Source organism: Marmota flaviventris, chromosome 15 (assembly GCF_047511675.1).
Source record: "Marmota flaviventris isolate mMarFla1 chromosome 15, mMarFla1.hap1, whole genome shotgun sequence".
NCBI lineage: Eukaryota > Metazoa > Chordata > Mammalia > Rodentia > Sciuridae > Marmota > Marmota flaviventris.
The window spans coordinates 19438734-19465339 of NC_092512.1; the positions used below are offsets into that span (position 1 = coordinate 19438734).

The 26606-nt window shown below is 35.1% G+C and overlaps 1 protein-coding gene and 1 non-coding gene across 2 annotated transcripts in view; both read left to right on the top strand.

Moving 5' to 3' along the window:
* The window catches only part of Mrpl13 (mitochondrial ribosomal protein L13), a 37951-nt gene extending 18345 nt beyond the window's left edge, over positions 1–19606 (top strand). The window contains exons 5-7 of the mRNA XM_027947854.3: positions 1540–1626; positions 8424–8545; positions 19413–19606. Coding sequence (XP_027803655.2) covers positions 1540–1626; positions 8424–8545; positions 19413–19434 — 231 coding nt within the window. The 3' untranslated portion in view covers positions 19435–19606. The remainder of the gene's footprint in view (positions 1–1539; positions 1627–8423; positions 8546–19412) is intronic.
* Positions 19607–24958: 5352 nt separating this feature from the next.
* On the top strand, positions 24959–25026 carry Trnaa-agc (transfer RNA alanine (anticodon AGC)). The gene has a single exon. It is a non-coding gene; the product is annotated as a tRNA-Ala (tRNA).
* The last annotated feature ends 1580 nt before the right edge of the window (positions 25027–26606 follow it).

The window sequence follows — 26606 nt, forward strand, 5'->3', positions numbered from 1 at the left end:
ATCCACCTGTTTATATATAATTATAATAAACTAATAAAAATGTTTTTAAAATATTAACTTGTTAATTCAGATAAATACAACAAAATTTTACGATCATGAAAACCAAATGTCATATAACTTTACCAATACAATTACTATTATAAAGATATTCAGAGGATTTAGCAACTTGCTTATCCAGAAAAGATGCTGAGTAGTCTTAACATTTTGAGTTGTACTTACGACTTTTAAAAGATGAAAAAATTTAAAAAGTAATATCTAGATCAGTGCTTTCCAATAGAAATTCCCACCATGGTGGGAACCGTTCTGTTCACATTGTCAAGTATGGTAGCCACTAACCACTGGTGGCACTTGTCCAAAGCTTCTGTGTTGGAGGAAATGAATTTTTAATTGCTTTTAACAGTATAAATCTACATTAAATTCTCTAGAACATAAAGTATTAACAGCACTAACAGAAAACATGTATGATATGCCATTAGCTTCAGTCTGTACTAAGGCTTTGTCGTCTGATTTGATGAGAGAAGAAAGGGAATAAGAAATTCTCATACAATGCAACTAAATTCTAACATGTATTTAGTGCATTAACACACATAAAATTATACTCTTGAAATATAAATATAAATGATAAAAATCAATTTAGCACTCCAAAAGTCTCTATCAGCACTTTCATGAAGAGCTTGCAGTATATTTGTATACTACAAATATTTGTATATAGGAGGCCCCCAGGAGATTGTGGCTTAAAGGGTGAGGCCTTTTCTATACCAAATACACGTAAAATCACATTCAGACCAACAAAGAGAATAACTTAAAAGGGGGGAAATAAATCATGGAAAAGTTAGTTTGCCATCTTGGGAACTGGTATGGAAGGGAAAGGGACTTTGTCATCTTGATAGGTTACAGAGAGAAGCATATTATAGAGATGATCGCAGGTACTATGTGTCTGTTCTGGGAATGAAACTGGTTGGTTTGAATTCCTGTACCACCATTTGTTAGATATATAAAATTGGAGAATCTCTTTATTTTCACTATTTGTTTTCTTATCTGTAAAATGAAACTAATTATAATGCCTACTTCACAACATCATAAATAAGATTTAAAAGATAATACACTGACCACTGTACATATAGTAACTTTTCAACTAATGTTAAGCATGATTTTTTTTTTCAATTTAACCATTTATTTAATTGCTGCCAAGATTAAAGTCTTCTAACTTGTGTGATAGATTACTTGAGCCATGGGTTCTTTTATAAGCTTAGAGACATTCTTATGCTGTCTAAAGTTGGCACATACATGGGTTATTTTTAATCTCTTCTCTTTGTTTTTTTTCCTAAATAAACAATAAACAAATAAAGCCTAAAGAATAACGTACAAAGTAACAAGTTCCTTTTTATTTGCTTCAACATATTTACTAGGTCTGTTTCTTTTCTGTATTTATGCTGAATCTTAGCCACTAGTTTTCATCGCCATCTATAATTGTGTTTGCTTGTTTTCTTTCCCAAGTCAGATTTTTCTTACTGAGTTCTAGGTATATCTGTTTTTCAGATTGTAAAATTAGCTATTTATGGCATGCTGCCAAAAAACCTTCACAGAAGAACAATGATGCAAAGGTTGCATCTTTTTCCAGATGAGGTAAGTCAGTGGTCTTTGGTAATGATACCTTTCCTAAACATTTTCTCTTTATTTCAAATAATTGCCATTGACTTAGTTTCAATAATTTTATCTCAACTTCTGACACGTCTTTGTAATTTAATTTGTATATGTAAAGTAACTATTATTCCTATCTTAAACCATAAAGTGAGCCATGGTTGAACTAAAACTCAAAATCTTATAAGATCTGTTTTTGTTGTTGTTAGTAACTGCATTATTTTGAACAAGGAACTATGAGAGCCCCTGTTAAATTGAACTGCTCATTAATAATTTCATTAACAATGAAAAACAGTATATGGGGCTGGGGTTATAGATCAGTGGTAGAGTGCTTGCCTAGCATGTGTGAGGCACTGGGTTTGATTCTCAGCACCACATGTAAATAAAGATCCATTGACAACTAATATTTTTTTTAAAAAAGAATTGTAATGTATTCCACTGTCATATGTGAATTAAAAAAATAATAAAAAAATAAAAGCATAAAAAAGAAATTGGCATTTTAAAGAGTTCAGGTCAATTATGTTTCAGAATGTCTTGAATTGGGATTTTTCTGATTGTTTTGTTATAATAAGATTCAGGCTAAGCATTTTTTGCGAATGTTATATAGTTTATATTGAATCTTCAGTAAGAGGCATATGCTGTCAGTTTGTCCCATTTCAAAGAATACATCGGATCACTTGGTTACCGTGGTGTCCAACAGACTTCATTAATGCAAAAGTATCTTTTCCCTTTCAAATAATTGGTACTCTGGGATTGGCTAACTTCGCTTAGCATTATCTTCTCCAACTCCATCCATTTACCTGCAAATGCCATGATTTTATTCTCTTTTTATTTCTGAGTAATATTCCATTGTGCATATATACCACATTTTTTAATCCATTCATCTACTGGAGGGCATCTAGGTTGGTTCCACAGTTTAGCTATTGTGAATTGAGCTGCTATAAACATTGATGTGGCTGTGTCTCTACAGTATGCTGTTTTTAAGTCCTTTGGGTACAGACAGAGAAATGGGACAGTTGGGTCAAATGGTGGTTCCATTCCCAGTTTTCCAAGAAATCTCCATACTGCTTTCCATATTGGGTATATCAATTTGCAGTCCCACCAGCAATGTATGAGTGTATCTTTTTCTCCACATCCTCACCAACATTTATTGTTGTTTGTATTCTTGATAGCTGCCATTCTGACTGGAGTGAGATGAAATCTTAGAGTAGTTTTGATTTTCATTTCTCTAATTGCTAGAGATGATGAACATTTTTTCATATATTTGCTGATTGATTGTAAATCATCTTCTGAGAAGTGTCTGTTCAGGTCCTTGGCCCATTTATTGATTGGGTTATTTGTTTTTTTGTGTGTTTAGCTTTTTGAGTTCTGATATAAGGAGGCTGACTCATAGTGAGTAGGGACGGGGAGTATGGGAGGAATAGCCGAACTCTAGATAGGACAAAGGGGTGGGAGGGGAAGAGAAGGGGCATGGGGGTAGAAATGATAATGGAATGTGATGGACATCATTATCCAAAGTATATATATGAAGACACAAATTAGTGTGAACTTACTTTGTATACAACCAGAGATATGAATAATTCTGCTCTATATGTGTAATGTGAATTGTAATGTATTCTGCTGTCAGAAATATAAAATTAATTTAAAAAGATTTAAAAAATAATTGGTACTCTGAAGCATAACATTTTGAAACTAAGCCATCTTTTACCCAATGGTTATAGAATATGCTGATAATGTAGCTTTTCTAATTCAATATTCCTTCCATGTTTTCTACATGACATTCTTCCATAAAGAACTTTTCCTTTTTCAGAAGAGAAGAAAAATCATAATAAATTTAAAAATAATTTTTGGACTAACATGGTGATTTTTGTTTTTCATGAATGCAATCCGTTATTATTACCATTTACTTCAGACTCACAAAGTCCTGAATTTGGTCAGTGGGCACCACCTCAAGCTGCCTGTGTTCCTTTGATACTTCTAAGTTTTTAAGCCTTAATTTCTGTTCCTATTATTTTACTATCATAAACAATACAAAAATGATAATCTTCTGCAGAGAATAGCACATGAACTGGTCACTAGTTATGCTCATTTCTATTGGTTATTTTATTTTCTGAATATGTAATATTTTAACATGGTAAAACCCTAAAATAGAAAAATTCTCTAAAACGTATTCTTTAAAAAAATCTCATCCTCTCCCCTATTCCTTTCCAATTCTTTGTATTCATACTTCAGTAAATAGCCAACTTCATTTTCTCATTTATTTTTCTGGTTTCTTTATGCAAAAAAAGAAGCAGATATGTACATCTGAGTGTAGAAGCACATTATGTATATAGCCAAAGAAAAGGTAGTGAGTAGTCTATATTATCTTTCACCTGTTTTTCATGTCTCAATATAACTTGGAATATGTTACTTATTGAGTTTCAGAAATACCTATTATTTTTAAAAATAATTGCACAATACTCAATTATCTGGATATAGCAAAGTTTATCCACTTTCCTCAATAAGCATTATTTATATTTCTTATTGCATTATAAATAAGGTGAAAAATAATTTCATACATGTGTATTTTTAGGATAAATTGCTATAAATGAGATCGCTGGATCAGGGGTGAATCTTTTCATTTATGCACTTTGGTCAAAGATTACCTAATTTACGGAATGACAGTAGGTTGTACATATTGTATTCCCATGAGTAAGTGCAAAGTGTGTTTCCCTGTGGCCTTGATGGTAAAATGTTTCATTTCAACATTTACCAGTTCATTTCTAGGGAAAATGGTACATTTATTATTATTTAAGTAGTGTACTGTTCAACTTAACTACCAAACATATTTAAAACATTGATACTTGAGCCTATCTTGTCAATGGAATAAATATTCATTAATAATATTTATTCTAAAAAATCTGTGAAGTACAATAAGAAATAGGAGTTTAAATTTCTGTGATTTTTGTGAACCTTAAATGATGATACTGTACCTGAACATGTTATATCAGAGGTAAAATGACTAGTGGGGAATCACTGTACTTATTTGTGTAAAGCAAAGGCAATAAATCAATCCTGTTTAAAAAGTATGAATAATCTACTCACTATGAATAATTACTTATACATTGCTTAAGCTTATATGAAAGAACATAAGTAGCTTGAACAATCACTATTACTTGATATTCTGTAATAAACTTCTATATTATTTTTCCAGTACAACTATAAGGACAACAATTATAACTTGATATTCTGTAATAAACTTCTATATTATTTTTCCAGTACAACTATAATGACAGCAACTATTCTTAGCAACTGCCAGGCCCTATATTAAACACTCTACAATTAGATTATTATAACCTTTACAATAAATTTATGAAATAGGTATTATGTTCATTTCACAGTTTACAAAACAGGGGAAATAAGTAACTAGTCCATGTACATACAGTCAAAAAATAATGGGACATGAATTCAAATCCAGGCAGTCTGACTCCAGAGCTTACACTCAAAATATTTTATTAAAGAACCTCTAGTATTTCACTAAATTATTACTATTGAGGAAAATTATCTACTTTAATAAATAAAAATATACTTTTTCGGGGGTTGGGGGATATAGCTCAGTTGGTAGAGTGCTTGCATGCATAAGACCCTGGGTTCAATCCCCAGCACTGCCAAAAAACAAAACAAAAAACTTTTTCTTCCCCAAGTACTTTTTAGTTGAGTAAATTCTGAGTAAGAACAAGAATTCTAAAGTTAAATCACAGGAAAGAATTAGCAACCACAAAGTTATTAATTCATGATTTATTGGAAGTTTGCCACTGGTCACATAGAAAGTGAACTAAGTTATTGCTAATTTCTTGAAGAAAAATGATAGGGCAACTCTTCAGATTAGAGAGTAGGTAGAAAAGTAAACAATAGAATAACTAAATGTAGCATATAATCCTTGACTAGCTCTTGGATTGGCAAAAAGTTATATAAGACAATATTAGACCAATTTGGGAAGTTAGAATATATGCTATGTATTACATTAAAAAAAAACTTTTCATTGATGTTTATTTTCCTGAATATGAAATTGTAACATGGTTGTATGGGAAACTATCCTTATATTTAGGAGATACATGCTGAAATATTTAGGGTTGAAGAATTTGCAAAGTACTCTTAAGTTACTTTCAGGTACATAAAATTTATGGATTACCCTCTATGTGTAGATTCAAGGAGGCACTTCTCTCTCTTCCTGGTTTTACATGTAATGCCTAATTAACAACTTTAATTCCTCATTTTACATCAATCTTATCCATTCTTTGATAATTTTATCCATTTCTGTAATAGTGAGGAAATTTGAAAAGCTTATTTCAGTAAAAATTCCATTCTGTTCTGCAAACATTTATTAGGAATCCACTGTGTTCTAGTTTCTGTGCTGAGTGAGCACCTGACAACTTTAGAATTTATCTTTACAAATGATCTAGGGATTTTGTAAATATCTTCCCATCGAAGTATGAGATATTCACAAATTTTCATAAATATAAAGCCAACATGTAGCCTCCCCTTATATAAGTCAAAACTGAATGTTGTTTAACAATATTTCACATACCCAGGCATTCTCTACTTTTGTGCAAACTTTTCTTGCATTACTGAGAAGTAATGATAGTAAGAGAAGGGATATCAATATTGTTATAATAGTTTTTAGTAAAGAAACATCATTAATATCTGTTGTTTTCTCCCGCTAATAGTTACCCAGCCTATGAAAATCATAATTTTAAAAAACCATTTTAAATGTTAAATATTAAAATTTTTGCTATAGTATGTTTTAGAACAGGCTTACAACACAGTAGAGCTCAGATTTTGGGGGTGGGGGAATACTGTGGATTGACCTCATGAGCACTTGCCCACTGAGCCAAATCCTCAGCCCTTTTTTATATTTTATTTAGAGACAGGCTCTCATTTACTCAGGACCTCAATAAGTTGCTGAGGCTGGCTTTAAACTCATGATCATCCTGTCTCAGCCTCTCGGGCCACTGGGATTATAGATGTGCACCACCACGCCCAGCAAGCTCTATGATTCTAAAGCTATTATAAAATTTTATTCTGACTCTCATTATATTCATTAGTCAGAACTATCTTATTTGATGTCATGTCCTTGGCTAGATATTTGATTTCCAGTTGTAATAATGTTCTCTTCGGAGAGTTGTAATGTACTGTGTGGTACTCCCTTTTATGAAAATTTCTAGGCACACACAATTAAAAAAAGGAAATTGTCTATTCTCCTTGTGGAAAGGCTCATAAAATATTTCCATGTTGATATCTTACCATTATTTCAATAGTCTCATAGAAATTAATTTATCCATCTAGTCTCACAATATATTTCCCTTTGGTAGTTGCTTTATTTTTGTGTCATGGGTACAATGTGAATGTTAATTCCTTTAGTTACTATGTTTGTTAGTCAACTTTCTGTTACTTTAACAAAATACCTGAGATAATTAACTTATAAAGAGAAAAGATTTAGTTAACTCATGGTTTTAAAGGTTCCTGCCCCTAATCAGTTGAACCCATTGCTTTCAGGCCTTGGTGGCATACCAGCAGGCAATGATAGGGAGCACATGACAGAGCAAACTATTTACCTCATCTCATGACCAAGAAGCAAAGAGGAAGACACTGAGGTCCCATAATTCCCTTTCCGGGGACACCCACAATGACCTAGGGACCTCCCAATAGGCCCCATCTCCTATAGGTTCCACCACTTCCCTCTCAAGCCACCCTGGGGACCCAAGCTTTTTACACATGGGCTTTTGGAGAACCCCTGGCAGTTACCGATTCATTTTAATATTATTCCCTTTATGTAGTCTGTCCAATTCCTATGATTCCTTTTTTTATAATATCTCTTAGTTGATATACTTTATTCTTTAGTTGACTTTTTATTCCCCAAATTCAGTCTTTTTTTATGTCTTACTTTGGTTACTAGAATAGCTGTTGACCTCTTTTCCTTGTCTTCTGCTTTTCCCCACTGCAGTCCATTCTGCCTACTATTGTCAGGCCAGTTTTCCATCTTTTCTCTTCGTTTTTATGAGCATGTGGGCATAGACGGGAAGTAGTTCTGCACAGAGGAAATGCCACTAACAAAGGCAGTACAGTTGAGTTCAACCAGTGCATGAAAGATGAGGAGTGGTTAAGTCAGAAACTTCCAGAGTATGGGGAGAAGTGAGGTCAGAGGCAAGCTAAGAGCAAGGATGCTGCTTTAGTTGAGGAAGTTTAGTGAGGGAGTTAGAGCTCCCTCATGATAAACTTAAGCTTGAGAGGTGACTTTTTGAGAAGAGTAAACCTTTAGAAGTCATGATCTCTGATTTTTCTTTATATATTCAGCACCAAACATAATTTCTGGTTCATAAAAAAAGTTCAGTAAATGTTTCTTTGATAAATAAACAGCCTAAAGATCCAGCAGATTTTAATTTTCAAATGGCAATAACATGAAGTGCAAATTGAAAGGTAGTGGCACTGGATACAGTAGACCCAACACATCCACTCATCAGATGAGAAAGCATGAGAATGAACTAAGGCAGCACCTTCCTGTAATTGAAAAGGGAGGTAAATTAAATTATGTATTTTATAGACAAAGTAAAGCATATTGTTGTAATACAATTACTTATATCACTGGTCCATTTTGCTTTTCAGAGATTTACACAATGAGTTTTAAGATTATATTGTTCTCATCCTATAAACATCTTTTGCATATTTTCTAGTACTAAGTATTATTAACTTATTATTAAGAAAGATGTTTTAAGAAAATTAAGCCTTAGATGTGTTTAACATAGGATATTCCAGAAGATATTCTTAAGAATTTAGTGGAAGAGCTGCCTCAGCCTCGGAAAATTCCGAAACGTCTAGATGAATACACTCCGGAAGAAGTAGAGGCTTTCCCGAGAGTATGGTCTCCGTAAGTGTCTTTTTTCCTTTCTTCTTTTTTTTATTTTTGAAGTTGAACTTGGTACCCTTGTTGTCTTCAGATAAATGATAAGATCTTTTAGGGTAGGAAGAGCCAATTCATGTTTTTACTCCCTTGAGAACTCAGCAGCTACTACTTGCAAATAACCTCCAGATGTTAGATGTCAGAATCCTGACCATCTTGCTAGGTAAGTGCAAGGATGATGTCAGGTATTTCATTTGGGATCTACCCACCTGGATAGACTGTAGTCTTTTGGAATGATAAATGCATTGTCATCAACCTAAAACGAAGGAATTCTGTTTTTCTTATTGCTTCTTAAGCCAAGAATATCATCTAATGAAAAGTCATTAATTCTGGAATTTTAGTCTTGATCCAAATAGAAAAATAAAATCTTTTTCCTCTCTTCCATACAATTTTCTCTATCTAAAATCCATAAAGCTGCTAAGATTTGACAGGCTATCTCCCATCTAATTGTTTCCAGGCTTCTTTGCCTGGGATATACAGACGATGCAGCTCTAAATGTCACTCCTCAAACAGTGCTTCCTGTAGTGTTTAAACTGGTTTAGTCTCCTCATTATAGGGTCTCATTGTATACTTTACTTTTCATTTGCTGTGTTTATTCTAATGTAATCAAATATTTGTGTGATTTTCTGCTTAATGTCTAGATTTCATGAGGGAACTACATGCTTGTCTTCTTCAGCTCTGATTACTGTACCCTACACGTTAAGTATCTCTGATTACTGGACTCAACAAATATTTGTTGAATGGATTAATGCAGATACAGAATCTCCATTATCAGCTTTTATAAGTGAAGTTAGAAAAGAATGTCTAGAAGATATGAAGTAAAACACACTTTATTTTTTCATAGTATAGAATAATATATTTAATATATATTTATGTATAATATATATTTAATAATAATATATTTCCCTATATAGAAAATCTCATTTATTTATATTCATATGTATTATTTATCACTGCATAAATAGCAATAAAAATAACAAGGTGGTCAGGCACAGTGGCACATGCCTATAATCCCAGTGGCTCAGTAGGCTGAGGCAAGAGGATTGCAAATTCAAAGCCAACCTCAGCAACAGCGAGGTGTCAAGCAACTCCGTGAGACCCTGTCTCTAAATAAAATAGACTCAGTGGTTGAGTGCCCCTGAGTTCAATCCCTGGTACCAAAAATAAATAAATAACTAATAAAACATTTACAGTGTGCTTAACATGGATTAATAACCTGTTTCTGAGCAAATTTGTGAACATTATATTACAATTTTTATCCCTGTTTTTTATGAAGGAAAAAATATTGGCATAGAAGATAAAGTAATGCCTAAAATGATGTAATTGTGAGTGGTGGGTTAGGATTCAAGCTGAAGATGACTAGCTCCTGGGTCTTGCTTCCAGCTACTCTGCTGAGTGCTCCTTGTTAATAGTGATTATCAAATACTAAATGTGCCAAACAAGACAAAGTTTTGGTGATGTTCTAAGTACTGAACAGCTTTAAGGGTTGAGGAGGCATCATCTGGTTCAGAATTTATATCCCCAACTCTTCATACTTGGCACATTGTAGGTCCTCTGTAAGTGTTTTCATTCTGAGTCCATTTCCTTGTCTGATTCAATGTCTTCCACTGTAAAATGGAGCTAATTCATTTATTAGAGGATTGCAGTAAGGAGTGAGCTAATGTGCACAAAAATGGAGTGCCCTGGAGGTGTTCGCCAGGTTTTGTGTAGGGAATATTTTTGCTTTTACAAATTCATATTGTTTTAGCATGCTTGCTAATGTATTTTATATAAGTGCACCTAAGTTATAAGCCATTCTCAAATATTATGTTTTGATAAACTATATACTAAAAAGGAATTTAAAGTAGTTCTTGAAGTTTTGGCATGTTACCTTCCTGTAACAAATTCTGTAAATATAGGTATGTCACATATTCTTAAAGATACACCATCATAAATGAGTGTATATTCCTAGTCAAGAGGGTTGTTACGCCTTTTTTTTAACTAGAATTACCAAAGGTGCTATTAAATATGTGACCACAATATGAACTTTGAGTTTTATTTATGTATGTATATATATATATGTGTGTGTGTGTGTGTGTGTGTCTGTGTGTGTGTGTGTATGTTTATATAGAGGGGGGTAGAATGCTGAAATGTGCTTTAAATCAGTTCAGTCAAAGCAGTGCAATCATATACTAAACCATTTACAACAAATTATATTTAGTGTTATTATAATCAAATGAAATCACAGCACTTATTTTACTTAGCAATTCTTGCTATGTTTTAAAACAAACTGAAAGGTGACTGTTCATTATGTTAATAGAATTAGGAAGGGCTTTTAGAGACTTTTAGACAAACTTAGAGCTACTTGATGCATTTTTAGTTACTTCCCCAGGAATGAGTTTTCCTGTCCTTTCTTTTCATTCCAGAGTTCCCTGTGACAGGAATATGCATTAGACACCAGGCTTTCCTTTACACTTTATTAAAGTTGTGATCTTTTCTCATTACTTGTCACACAACATATGTTAACTTGTGTTTCCAGACTAATAAAGTGGAAATACATTTACTGAAACTTAAGAGTATATCACAGTATAGGTATACTAATCATTTAATGCAAATAATTCACAATGTCATTCTCCTTGCATATTGCAGGTGTCATCAAGTCCAGTTAGCTTGTTACATGAAAATCATGTGACCAGGAAAAGAATAAGTCATTTTTGGTTCACCAAAAACCTTGTCTAAGAAATAGATGATCTTTCAGTTCAAGACTATTCAGTTGCACTTTCTGCAATAAGAAAGCTTTATAGCTGAACTTCATATAGAGTTACTGGCCACATGTGGCTCCTGAGCACTTGTAACATGGCTGGCGTGAGTGAGGAACTGAACTTTTTATTGAATGTAATTTTAATAAATTTAATTTCAGTAGACACAATGTGGTTAGCAACTTACTGGACCATATCACCTTCATTGTTTTATTATTTCCTAAAGGTCTTATACTTTAGAATTAGAATTAAAATATCTGATACACCAGGCCATTCAGTGCATTGGAAATGGAATTTCTCATTATTGGAAGGCTTGCCTTTACAGGAAGAAATATAGTTTCTCCTTCTGGAGGAACCTACTTAAAATATGCTTTTGCTCCACCCAAAATAGCTAAGCCAAAAATATAATCTTCCTTTGGAATGTACTAACTGGAATTTATTCAACATAAATCTGATGATGAATCTGCAGAGACTTGACTGGAACACATATACCTGAATTTCACCACAAGTAAACAGACACAAAAATAGCTTGCTTTTGTTTTTTATTCCTTAGCAATAAAACTTCAAATATATTTATAATATAAATGTATACATCATCATTGGTACTTTTGTTAACTTTTGGTAAAAGGAAAGCTCATTGACTTTTCTATTAGAGGTTAGAAACTTTTGAACAACAGTAATAATTGTCAGGCTAAGCTTTGAGTCCTGTAGATGACTAATAGAATTGTTTTAATTAAAACCTACCATAGTTGGGAATTTAAATAATTTTAAGTCACTGACAAAGCTTGTATATTTGCAGCTCTAATTTTAACATATGTTGTATTTTCTTTTGCTAGTTATTAATTGTGCAGTCATTTTTAAAGTAATGGGGAAAAACAAAGAATGGAACAGATATTTATGACAAAATTATAAATAATTTCTTTAAAAGTTATTTTCCTATATGGGTAGTATTGGCCATTCATCTCACTTCTTCAGTTAGTGAATATATATTTGGCATATTAGTATTTTTTACACTTCATGAATATATGAATTTTGCAAGAAAATGTTATGAAATATCTTATTTCTCTTGGTGGTACAGAGCAGATGTGTGTTTTCCATGAGTAAGTGGTGATATGGGGATTGCACTTAGAATTTCTTTTTATGAAAGGAAAGGAAAAACAATAGGGCTGTCCTTTCATAATAGTTCACCTGCCTGAAACTGTTAACTTTTAAATGGATAACTCATTTTAATACTATCATAATTATCCCCATAACTGTTGCAGTTTTGCCAACACATTACAGAACTCCAACTATCATGAAAATTATAATGCTATCACTGTAATCAAATTTTTTTATTATGTAGACTAAAAATAACAGGTTATTTAAATTTTTTATTTCCAATTTTTATGAAATTATGAGGTGAGATTTTTTTCTTAGGAAAATCTACATAGATGGGAAATCTCAAATTGCTTCTCATTATGATTTCTTACTCATTAATTCAGTAATGCTTTATTTTAAGCAAAACTCTCAACCTTTATAGAGAAACTTAAATGTGAAAAGTTTCAGTATTAATGAATGTTTGAAAATACATATTTATAATGAAAATCCATATTCCTGGTGTTTACTTTTTAGAGTGTGTTACAGAAGTGTGCCTGCAAAGGAGAGATGGGTGGAAAAGATGAAGGTGTGAGGATGGCCATGACTGGCTCTGTAATTTTCTTTCCAGTGGTTAGGATTAGGATTAGAGTTCAATAGGCACTCCATCCAGCTAGGTAAAAGGAAAGCAGGGCTCCAGCAGCTGAGAACTGTAACCCTAGAAAAGGGCACTGTTGAGCATTCTTCAGTCTGCAGCTCTAGAAGAGAATAAGGACTTAAGGTAGTGTATGCTCCCCTAATATGAAAGCTATTAATCCTCAAAGTTTTAAGTGATGCTGAGCAAAAAATTGTACCTATGTCTTTAGAAAGAGTGCTTTAGATCAGAGAGTTAAAACACAGTAAGGAAGGATTTTTACCTTTTCCAATCCCATAAGGAGCTGGGGTCTGGACAGCTTTAAGATTTTCCATAATTTTATGCTAGTCTAGTCATGTGGCATTTTCCCAGAAGATTTAACTTAATTTGCTGCTCTTTACAGTCAGAAGTTATTAGCTGGACTTAGGGAACAAGGTTACTTTCCAACTTTCCCATCCATTTCAACCAGCTCAGCATTGGCTTAAGCCATAGACCTCAGTATTTCCAGTGCTGCTGAGTTTGCTCAAATTAGGTATTCTAAGTAGTAGTGTTCTTTGATATGAACAGGTCAAGACTGGTTGTTAAAATAAAAAAAAGGAATCTATTTAAAACAACAAAAAACAGATTATTTACAAGCCCTAGCCAATATAGATTCTGATTTTTAAAAGTGATAATTGAATGTAATGGCACTTCCTTTTCAATTTAATTAAAAAACATAATTTGAATTTTAAACATGATAAACAATCATGTGATTTTAGATTGTTTTAAAGCACAGTGTGATCAGGGTATGAGAAAGCTGAGTGCCCGATGGAAATGTGTATTAAGTGCCATCACTGAAATTTACTCTTCCCTGTCCCGCTAACACATTTAAGAACCATGTGCTGTACCAGACTGCCTGGAATGGTTTATTCTACGTATTCTGTCTGTGCAATAGAAGTGACTTAAAACTCAAACTGACTTTTTATTGTTTTTTCAGACTATGTCACTGTTCAGATTTTATTGTAGTCTTTTAAATGGTGTCTAGAATAACTATTATACTAACAAAGACCAGAACTAAGGGAGAAGAAAATATTTTTGAGATTTATTAAACTTAAGTTATGCCCAGTTTCTTAGATTTACAACTGAGATATGAATGCTTTTTTTTTAGAAAATAAATTATGTTAGGACTAATATATTGTCACTAATTTAACTGTAGTATAAACATTGTGCTAAATAATCTTGTTTCCTTGTATTTGCAAACTACATACATTCTTTCCACCAGTATACAATATCCACTATAATCTCTTAAAGTTTTTTTGAAGTCAAAAGATTCTTTTTAAAAATGATGCCATTTTCAGAATAATATAAATGTGTTGACCTCTATCATTTCCATATTCTAAATTTGAATCTGTGCATTTCTGCAGTGTGCCTGTTTATTTAATAGGTATCAGATGATGTTTTGCATAGAGACATGTGTGATAAAGGATTTACCCTACAAAACAATTACATAAGATGTGGTGTGATTTGAACAGTTAAGAGCGATTTCAAGGAAACTAGAATATTTTCTATGGCTCAGACAGGCCCTTTTGATGTATTTCCTCATTCAAAAAAAGTAATTTTTAAAAAAATTATGTTGTTTAAAGGCAATTTTCTGTTGGTGATGAATATTATTGGCCAAATAGATTGTTGCTATGGAACATTTGCTAGCTATGAAAAATACAGAAAATGAATTAAAGAAAATCTTATGTTCGATCATTCTTGGAAGATTCAAAAATCTTCCAAGTATATCCTAAGTACACATGAAAGTGGAAACTTTTACCTTTTTCTTCAAAGGTCAAAATATCTGTGTGCATATAATTAATGAATTGTATAAAATCTATTATATGTTATAGCTATATTATATATTATATATATTACATATTAATATCTCTCTGTTAGGAAACTCTCTTTCTCCTGACACTACTCTACTCCTGTAGCCATAGCAGCACCGGACCACTCAATAAATATGTGTTGAATGAAAGAATGCCTGAACAAATAGATGGAATCAAATTCTCTGTAAAAGATAGAAATTGATTTTTAATTAATTGTTATAGTTTATATTTATATTTTGGTCTTTGCTGCCTTTTTAACACTTTCTTAATAACTTCAGCTAAGGTACAATTTTTCCTTAATAGTCTGCTCTAATGCAACTGATATATATAAATTTGGATACTTTATATTACATATCTAAAGAAAGATCATGGTAATTTTGTTAAAATACAACCTGTATTTCTGCTGAGGAGTAAATTTTTATGATTTTCATCAAACCCATAAAAATAAGTAGGCATTAGCTTTCTGTAAAGGATTTGAAATCTCTCTCCAAAGATTACCTAAGATCACTTTAAGAATGCTATTACCATTAACAAATACATTAACATTGCATAATGCCTTTTAAAAGTTGATAATTGGTTATTTCCATTGAAAGAGTTACAGAGAATTAGGACAAAAGTAGAATACAAATTCACCTATCATCCCTCTGGCAGAAATTCAAGTCATTTTAGTAAAGTTTCAGATATTTAAGCAGATGAAAAGCAGCACAATGGATGCCAGATTTTTTGCCTTAAAAATTACTTAATGTTATAAAGAGATTAGGCAGATTTCAGGACAGAATAGGATAGATATGTAAGCAAGATAATCTGATAATTCAATTCTAGTTACTTATTTACCACAGGGGTCCCCATCTTTTAAAGAACCTAAATATAGTGAAATTTACTTGATATTAAAGGTACTTAGACTACAATTTAATCTCTCTTTGATGATGGACACCAAAGAAATTTCAGTAGCCAGCCTTATTATAGGTTATTATCACTAAGATATGTATTGTATCAGAAAAACACAATACTGTCTGTGAATGTAGTCCTCTGTTAGTAAAGAGCCAGGAAAGATACTTTATCTCAAATGGAGTCACCTCTAGCTGAGGAAGCCTGTTGCCTTCTGTTAGGCACAGCATAGTGTTAAAAATTGACTTTCTGAAGTGCTTATTTTATTTTCAAACTTTGTCAAGAAATTGTTTCCTTCTGTCACCAAGGAGCTCTGTCCGAGCTTAACCCTTGCTAGAGAGTGAGGGACATGAACCAGCATTTTGTCATGTGGAACATGTTAGGAATACAGAACCATGAACCTGCTGCAGAACAAATGAAATCAGAGATACGTTTTTACTTGATCTCTGTGCCCACTCAAGTTTGAGAAACATCAAAGAAAATAGCTCTTCCTTCACTTTTTTATATTATCATAGGTTTTCTTCTTTTAGTGGAAGGGAGTAAGCAGTGCAAATAAGTTTTATGTGTGCTTACTTTTGTGTTTGAAACAGAAAAAGAGAGTCATTTTTAGTGCAAACCTCTTTTCCCCACATGGGAACCTTCTGAAGTCATATGATGTTGTTAATTGCCTCCACTACGAAAGGATGTTTCTAGCCATACTAGTGTCTAGAATCTAGTCCAATGGCCATGACACTGTCCACCCCCCATCCTCTCCTTGAGAGCAAGCTAATTATCAGAAAAAAAAAAACCTGATTATGTGTCAGGAGGAAGAGGAAAGGATGGACTTGTAAACAAAGTGGCATAACAAAGGCAGTAGCTATGCAGTATGCCAGGTTACCAGGCATCCACACTCTGCCAAGCACTATGCTTGTTGCTGGGAATGTAAGATCAATCATGATGGTACTCTGTCACCAAAGGAACTGGCAGCCTAATAGGAGTCAAATGGAATAAAATGGCCCTTGCAAGCACTGGAATCACATGATCTGCCATCAAATCCCTGCCATCTTCTTCCTAGCTCTGTGTCATTAACAAATTACTGAGCCACTCAGCCTCAGTTTTGTCAGTGCAAAGTCAGTTTAATAGCAATGTCTTTCTTTCAAAGTGGTTGTGAGGATAAAGTAAAATAATTAACCTGAAGTAGTTGCTACACTTCGTGACACCTAATAAACATTCGGCACAAGTAAGTAAAAGCAAGTATAATTTAAGAAACACTGTGGTAGAAGTACACAAGAAATTTTCTGGGAATCACAGACAAAGGAGGCCTGCCTGGCTTAGAGAGGGAAAGTAGGGAAGAGCTTGCCAGAAGATGTAACCTTTGGGGTGAATTTTGAAAGATGACTAGTCAAGTTTGCCAGCAGAGAAAAGATAAGAGATTCCAAGCAGAGGACATTTCAAGTACCCGAGTCAAATCCAGCACTGCGGAGGTTTTTATCTGTGAAATAGCAGGCAGTGTGGAGGGACTGGGGTGCAGAAAGACAGGATATAATAAGAATGACTCAGAGAGGTTAGCTGAGGCCATGTCACGGATTATATGTTTAATTCTGGAGAAGTTGAACTGTGCTAAGACAAGAGAGGGCCTTTGACAGTTTAAAGCAAAGTCACATGATATGGAGAAGTGAGATGGAAGACAAGGAATCTGTTAGAGATTTATTCCTCCCTGTCATAGTTCTCTTAAATGTCAAACTCAAATTTCTAGCTGCTTACTATGTCCAGATTCCATCATGCTCAAAATCAATCCTGTCCCCTATCCTGAAAAATAGCACAGCCATTCACTGAGTTCTTCAAGCTGAAAATTAGTAATTGTCTTTGAATCCTTACCTTCTAGTAGCTCCTTCTTCCCTCACCTCCCTGGCCTTTCCCCCCCTCCCCCTTTCCACCCACCCTGTAGACCAACTGTTGCTCTCTGCTTCCAAAATTCTGAACCTGACCTTTCTTCTCACTCACTACTGCCATAGCCCTAACAGAACCCTCATCTCCATCCCCCTCACTTCCTCTTAAAAAAAAATATCTGCTTGTAACAAATCAAGGCTTCATCCAGCTCCACTTGCCTTGGGGTCAGTATCCACATGCCCTTATCTAGCAGATTACACACTTCTTCCACATTTCTAATTCTGCTTCTAAATTCTACTAAAAGGTGGTATCATCATTTCATTTTGACTTAAGAAATTAACCTCTGTTGTGGAAACAACTAGTGACTGACCAAACACATTTAATTTTATTGAGTGGAATTGCAGAGATTTCTTGTGGGACATTAACTCAGAAGATTTCTTTCCAGTTGCATCACCACCAGCTCCTTTGTAATTATGTGAACCAGCTGGATAAAAGAATAAATTGCTTCTTCAAATGTACTGGTGTCATTTAACTAGGAGCTGCTTTCGTTGTATTGAGTCAAATAGCAAAGGTTAAATGGGTACACATTGGGGCCACTTTTAGCTATCCTATCCCATTTTCATTTCTCAGACTTTGGTTGCAGTTTTTACATTTGGAAAGAGATTTCAAAAATACAGTGACAAAACGCTGCAGTTATCTCTTGTTGTTATAGATGGCTGATATGGTAAAGCATACCTGGCTCACTTCCCAGATCAGTGCCTGTGGTCCTCAGCTTAACAATAAAACAATTTCAAATTAATATAGCTTTTTTACTGAGCCAGTAGACAGTGGTCTTCTTAGCTGGGCTATCTGATAGCTTATGAGTATTCCATTTAAGAAAATATACTATAAATGTGGAAATGGAATAGATAAGTCATTTCAGGGCAAACAGAGTATATCTACTCTTTAAAAGAACTCAAATTAAGATATTTTTATAGTTGTTTCAAAAATATCTATTTAATGTAAATGTTACTGTTCTCCTTCAGAAAATTCTATGAGAGCTTAGTAACTACAAATACCCAACTGAAAGACAACAGAACACTTTAAATTTGGGGACAATTTATAATTTCTTATTCTTCCTTTTCTCTGTTATGATTCTGTTCTTTGTTTTATCTATTGTTAGATTTAACACCTTCCTAATTTTCCTTGTTTTAATGTGTTCTGAAGGAAGTGACTCTCAGGTTTCTATTATAAAGTATATAATACTTATATACTTTACTGTAAGTACATAAATGAGGGAAAATCAATTATACATTTGTAAAAATATCAAAGGCCTGGTGTTTAGATATTCATGTTGTTTATGTATCATAATGAAAATTAAATCTAGCAAATGATAAAATAATATAAATAGGGAAATTGCACATTTAAAATCTGCATTTGTATGGCAAATCTATTTTTTATGTGATTTTAAACTCCTGAAGATTACAGTGAGAAGAGTTTAATGAGAAACTGTTCAAAAGTGGAGCAGAGGTTGTAAATTATTCAGTAACTATATATATACATAGGCACAAGTTGACCATGTGTTTTCAAAAGAACTTCAGATTGTCACTTAAATTTTCTATTTTGTGATGTTTTGGCTTTAGTGTTTTTTAACCATATATTTAGATGCAATATTTGTAGAATTTTTCAATGAATCGTTGCTTTCATTGTGAATTGGAGAAATAATCTCCCTTCCTTAGTTAGAAAAAATAACAATTCATGAAGAAATGAATGTTGATTTTTTTTTTTTTAATGTCTTTCAGGCCTGAAGATTATCGGATCTAGGAGAAGGAAAATTACAGTGAAGTGATTTAGGCTTCTTCCTGATAAGTTTCTCTGCCTTAGAACAGTGAAACAACTGCTTTAGGAAACTGCACTAAGACTCGTTATTTTATGAATTGTTTCATTATGTAATGATTGAAATAAAACTGCTTCCTGGTAGGAAGTACCAAAACAATGCCCATCTCTGGATTTTCTCAAGTTCTAGAACACTCTTCTTGTGCCCCACGAAGAAGCGCCTCCTTTGCTTTTCCTTTATTGGCTATTCTGTCTATCCTCCTGTCCAGCTAAGCTCATCCTGTCAGCTCAGTACGGCAGACTGTCATCTTTTTCTGTGTCCCAGATAGCCTTTTGGTTTTGTGACTCCAAGATAACAGAATGCCTGTCTACTCCCTAGAACTCTCCCTGCCATACCTGTGTTGTGTTTGCCAACTCTGCACTGTTCTCCATATTCCCTCTGTTAGTTCTTTTCACCTCCATGCTGGACACTTAGATTGGAGTGCTGGGGTAAATATCCCTAGAAGAATATCCTCTGTAGAAATTAAGATGTCAGTGCATTTTTATGGTGGGATTTTTGTGGTTTTTCCTTCTCTTGCCCTATCTTACCAATCAAGGAGTGACTTTCTGATTTATTCAGCAAACATACTGACTGCTGCTATAATGCCAGGCACAGTGCTAGGCACTGGGAAAACAGAAACCACATACGTCCCTCATATCTCCATTCCCTACCAAAGAGCATATAGTCTATTGTGGAGTAAGAAGCACCTGCTGTGTACCAGAAACAGCTATGTCATATGAGTTAGTTTATTTAATCTCTACATCAGCCATATAACAGACATACAGGGGTTTTTTTTCCCCCTATTTTAAATTAGGCACACAGAAAGTAGTATAGTTTAGATCCAGAATGTCCTAGATCCTCCGGTTAGAGGCTTGGGCCTCAGCGTAGTGCTATTGAGAGGTGGTGGAAACATTAAGAAGTAGAACCTAGCAGGGGTCTTCCACTTATTGGGAGCATGCCCTGGAACATGAGAGTGGGACCCCAGATCCTCTTCATCTCTCTTGCATTCTAGTCAGGAAGTAAGCAGCTTTGCTCTACCACATGCTTCTTGCCCCAAGTCCAAAAGCATCAGGGCTAAAGACCAAGGACTGAAACCTTCAAAACTGAGCCAAAATATACTTTTCCTTTTTATAAATTGGTTATGTTAAGTATTTTGTTACAGAAACAGCTAACACAAATTAACTCGGCATGGTCACTGAGGTAAAGTGGTAAAACATCCTAATAATTACATACCCTGGGAAATACAACCACAATAGCCAAATAAGAATCAGCTCACCTGAGGGAGGAAGAAACTGGACCACTAGAAAAGCAGTTCCTACCAAAGTAAAATGAAGAAACAGAAGAGAGCTTCTTTGCTTCCAGTACTGAGGATTGAACCTAGGGGTGCTCTTAACCACTAAGCTACACCCACAGCCTTTTTTATTTTTATTTTGAGATGTGGTCTCTAAGTAGCTGAGGCTGGCTTCAAATTTGTGATCCTCCTACCTCAGCCTCCTGAGTCACTAGGATTATAGGCATGCCACCATGCCTGGCCAGAACATTTTTTTCAAGTAATAAATTCTTACAGAAAAATAAATCCTAATTTTTCCACAAATTATATGATGAAGTCATTTTTTCATAAGCAATTGTTTATCAGGTAAGTGTGTTGCATTATTGGTTAATATCAAGTAAACATGAAAAATGCCATTCTGCTGAGCATAATGGTCTGGGAAGAATAAAATATACCTGATATTATCCATTTTACCCAAGTGCACTATCTGATTTAACTTGCTGTATTCCAACTCTCAGCGTTTGCAAAGTTTTGATACAAGAGAAAATGTGATGTTAATGATCATGCTGATCATCATAGGAAACAACACTTAAAACAAAAGAAATGAGATTAATATTAACTTCCCAATAATCACCTCCTCTCCAGAGAACTGACAACTGAAAATCACTTTCAGAGGGTTGGAAATAACTACTAACCTCATACAGGAAGAGATCACTTTGTGTCTTACAGACAAATTTGGGGCCAGACTTTTTTAATGGGGAATACTTAAAGCAATAAAAGCTGGGTTTCTGTTTTAAGCCAGTTCAAATAAATTAAAAACAGGACAATAGGTTACATCCATCTTCCTGTCACTTCATTAAAAAAACTATGATCATCCAACATAGCTGGAAATTCCCCATAGCTCATATGGGGCTCCCTCAACTCAAAAGCCACAACCCTTCACTATGGACACTTCCATCCAGAAAACTTCATGTGTTAAAAGCTCATTCAACATGTGCTGTAGTATCCCTTTATTAGAAATTTGTGTTTAGACTCGGGGTGTCACAAGACTACAAGTGTTTAGTTTTCTGCCTCAACTCCATTTTTCCCATGGCCCTTATATTTTTGGCAGGCAAACTTTCATTATGCAGGGATTTTTAGGAATGCATGTGCCATGCTATGGGACAACAATAATCATTGTAACTATTGACTTATTGCATCTTCCTGCTAGTCTGACTCCTCTACCAGAGTCCTGAAGAGTCACACTGCTTCCACCCCAGCAGACAGGGCCACGTGGGAGACACTGACTCTGGTACCATATCCTTCCCACACCTGTGTTGACGCAGGAGGCAACTCACTAATACCTCCTGAATGGGCACACCTGTTGCCAGAGTCAGTCCTTGTCACCAAGCACTGAATATCTCAGGGGTTCAATCAGGATTTGGCAGGAGGAGATATTTGCAACCGTCCTTTGCCCAGACTTTCGTTATTTCCTATCCTATTTTCTACTCCAAATTAACAAGATGTCTACTAAGAAGTATGATTGGTGAGGTTAATAAGGAAGTCTCTTTGGTTTAGATAAATTTGACTATGAAGCCCAGAGATTTGTGTTGGTAGGGAAGAAACACTGCCAAGTGTAATGCACTAATAAAAAATATTTTTTTTTAAAAAAAAAAGGGATAAGAGAGTAGAATTTTGTTTTACTTGTAAGATTTAATGGGAATAAAGGAGGTTTAAAAAAAATGCAATGTAAATTGTAGTTACCAGATTCCTGCTATAGTTACTATTACTAATTTCTTCCAAGCAAAATACTGATACTGTCACTATGCATGTGCCTCATCTTTTTTGTATGCTGCAGTTGACTGATTTGTTTTCTTACCTTCTGGAAAAGAGGGCTAACCATGTTCGGCTAAGAACAACATTTAATGTCCAGGTCTATACTGGCTAACCAGCCCTCAACCGTGGAACAGGTAGCAGGATCTAAATCTGCAAAGCTGGAGCCCCTGGAGTGATTCTGCTGCCAAGTTCTACAAAGTGGAGTTTGAATTGGATGGAACCCTATTTAAGATGGTATGAGCTTTCCAAGACAGACATCAAGACCTCATTTCAACTTAAATACAAGCTCTTGCAGAGAAATGATATTTCTCCTACTCTGCCCAAAACATCTAAAATAAAGAGAATTGAGTAGTTTTGCAGCATCACCTCCACTCAGGGCTTCACCTTGGAAGAATGTAAATCTGAGATGGGCTACCAGTAAAACAGATGGTCAGCGCCACCTGAGGGCCAATTTTCATTAGGCTACCTGCCAGGAAGGTTTAGGATATGTTTTCCACATGAAGACAGAATAATAGGGCCTCTGAAGAGACAGATTTGTAACAGTGCCACTTGGGCCATGAGGGCCTCTTTCATTTCAAACAAATCTTTACTTCAAGACTTAACTCTGCTTTCACTGCCCTCACACTTCAATTCCAAAGTTAATACCTATTAAAACATTGCACAGTGTCTGCTAGAAGGCCATTCTATTCCTGGTAGAACACCTGTGCTTTATAAGTTGATGTTACAGATCTCCCCCTCATCAGCCTGTACTAAATCCATTAGAATCAACACTTTGAAATTATGATGCAATTTGGCATCTTCTTTAGCAATCACAACACTAAAAGGAGTCTGACTATTTAGAGGACATTTTGAGGATAAAGCATCTGTGTTTATTTTTTGCCAAATTCACATAGTCCAAATACAATATTGGTATAGCTTGTTAGAAGGATATTACCAGTTATTTTTACTATTAGTGCACCATTACCAGCATGGTATGTGTGCAGAGCCAGGAAATTATGGGAGAAATGTGAATATGTGTATTCTTGAGACACTTTTCTAGTAGCTTAAACCTTGGATTAAGCAGCCAACTCTTCCAGTCTGTATTAACAAGGGATCAGCTGCTGTATTTCATTCAGTCATGCAAATAACATGTCATAGATAGAATCCTAGATGCTTGAGATACATATGTAAATAAAGCAAAATTGTATGTTTTCATGGAGCTACATTCCAGTAAAGGAAGGCAAGTAATAGACGATATGTACTTTATATAAATATAAAGCGATATACAAGTTATATAGTAGTTGTCAAGGGCGAGATAGCTACTAACACAAAATTCATGCATAACACCACCCTAAAATAATAATTTGGGGTTCTTTTCTGCACTTATTTTAGTGTCCATGTGTGCAACATAGATGGAGCTTCACTGATTTCCACTAGGTTCTGGGCTTACCTCCACGCTAAAGCTTGGGTCTAGGTCTAATCCATGAGCCCCAGAACTAATTGTTCTAGATATTTCAAACCTCTGCTTGTGTTGTGTGCATTAACATTCCACAGGGTTAAACGGAGGTATTCCAGCATAGAAGTAGTGGAAAGGGGCCAGAAGGAGTGGGATTTGTTTTGTTTGTACTGGGAGTGAACTCCAGGAAGCTCTGTCACTGAGCTCCATTGTCAGCTCTTTTTATCTTTCATTTTGAGACAAGTTTTCACTAAGCTACCCAAGTTGGCTTGGAACTTAGGGTCCTCCTGCCTCAGCTTCCTGAGCAGCTGGGATTACAGGCATACACTATCACCCCAGGCAATATTTTTATATGTAAGTTTTCCAAAGTGCAATGAGGAAAAGAGGGTTAAAGAGCATCAGAAATGCTGAGGGTAAGCCATATTACAATATAGGGTGGCAGCTAAGCAAAAGCTTTAGGGAAGAATATCTGGGAGAGGAGAATTTGAGTCATGCAGATATTTTGGAGAACTCCATGGACACCAGTGTGACAAACAGTAAGCCAGGAAGTGACTAATAGGTATAGAGTTTAGAGAGGTAAGGAGGATCCTATAAATGTAAAATCTCTGGAGTTTTGAAAGGAGTGACATGAAGTGGCTTACCTTTTAGAAGACCATCATGGCTGAAGTACTGGATATTGACTGTAGGGAACCAAGAGCAGAAGTAGAGACACTAGCCAGGAGTGAAAGAGAAATCATCTTGGGCCCAGGTGGTAGCAGTGGAAGTGGAGGAAAGAGGTTAGAGTCTGTTTTTAATTTAGAACCTGTAGGGTTTCTGATAAATGGAAAAGAATGAGAAGGAGGAGTCAGGATAGCTCCAGGTTGATCCACTTTCATCCTTTAACTGGCCTGTGGGACACTCACGTGGAGCTCCCTCACCCCAGATAACAAGAGGGTGAAATAAGGGGCTGGAGTTGTGGCTCAGTGGTAGAGTGCTTGCCTAGCATGCAGGAGGCACTGGGTTCGATCCCCAGCATCACAAAAAATAAACAAATAAAATAAAGGTATTGTGTCCATCTACAACTAAAAAATATATATTAAAAAAAGAGGATAAAACAAGGAAGATAATGGGCATATATTGAATCCCTACCTAAGGGAAGTACCCAAACAAGGGGTTTAAACCAGACTTACCCCAAAGAATGCCTTAGTGTGCTGTGCTTAAGCAAGAGGTGCGATGATACTGAATTTTAATCCTTGGGGCAGTCAAAGCCCTTAAGACACAACCTCATCCATTTACCCCATGTGTTAGGCAGCTTTGCATCTCTGTGACCAAAATGCCTGACAAGAACAATTAGAGAAGGAAGAGTTTGTTTTTAGACTCACAGTTACAGAGGTCTCAGTCCATAGTCCACTGACCCCTTTGCTCTGGGCCGGAGGTGAGGCAGAACACCAGGGGAGAAGGGTGTGAGCTGTTGAGCTCACTCCAGCTAAGAAGCAGAGAGAAAGGGAACCAAACAGATGATCTACTTCCTCCAGCCATGCCCCCAACCTACCTATATAGCCCCAACTAGTACTCCATTCAACTCATTAATTCAAATGAATGATTAATCTACTGACAAGATTATAGTTCTTACAATCCAGTCTTCTCACCTCTGAACATTGATGCATTGTCTAACACATGTTCTTTTCAGGAGACATTCCTAGATCTGAACTTTTACACCCCAGTGTGATATATGAATATTATCAGTTCCTTATTGGTGTGATATGAAGATGTGTTTGACAGTGCAACTTTAAATAACTCTGTGTGTATGTCTTATCCTGACCAAAAAAAAAAAACTATCAGTGCTGTAAGTCCCAACTCAGCATACATCTCCTGGGCCTATTCTATGCACAAGTACACAGGGAATGCAGGGTTAGTGAGACATACTTTCAGCCTTTAGAGAGATTCCTCAAAGACACGGAATTCTATTCATTTGAGTGTAGAAGGTGCAAAAGATATCTCAGTTGATAATCTTCTCAGTTTGTCAAATAACATGTTGCATATAAAATTCAACCTGTTTTTCTATCACTTTTTCTTTGTCATTCGCACAGGTCAGAAATTCAAAATGCATATTACATTTATTCTCCACCCTGAATTTGCCATATTCAGTATATGAGTCATGCTACTAACAAATCTCGAACTTAGCAGATTAAAACAACACATATTGTTTCCCAGTTTCTATGGGTGAGGAGTCTGGGAGTGGGTTAGCTGAATCTTCTGAAAAGCTTCGAACAAAGTGTTGGCCAGGGATGGGGGTCTCAGTTACAGTGAATTTCAAGCTCATTCTGGATGTTAATAGACTTCATCTTTTTGTGGTTTGTAGGGTCTAAGTGGCAACAGTAGGCAGACAGAATGTTGCTGGAGGAAGTAAGTCACTAGGGGGTCTCTTTGGGGCTTTTGTTTTATTTCTGATGAGAACACTCTCTTTCTCTCTCCTTCCGCCCCCCCTTCCTTCCTGGTTGCCTTGTTCTGAGTTGTTTTCCTCCACCATACTCTTCCACCATGATATTCTACCTCACTTTAGGTCTAGAGATACCGAGTGGGTTAACTGAGGATTGAACCTCTGCAACCTGAACTAAAAT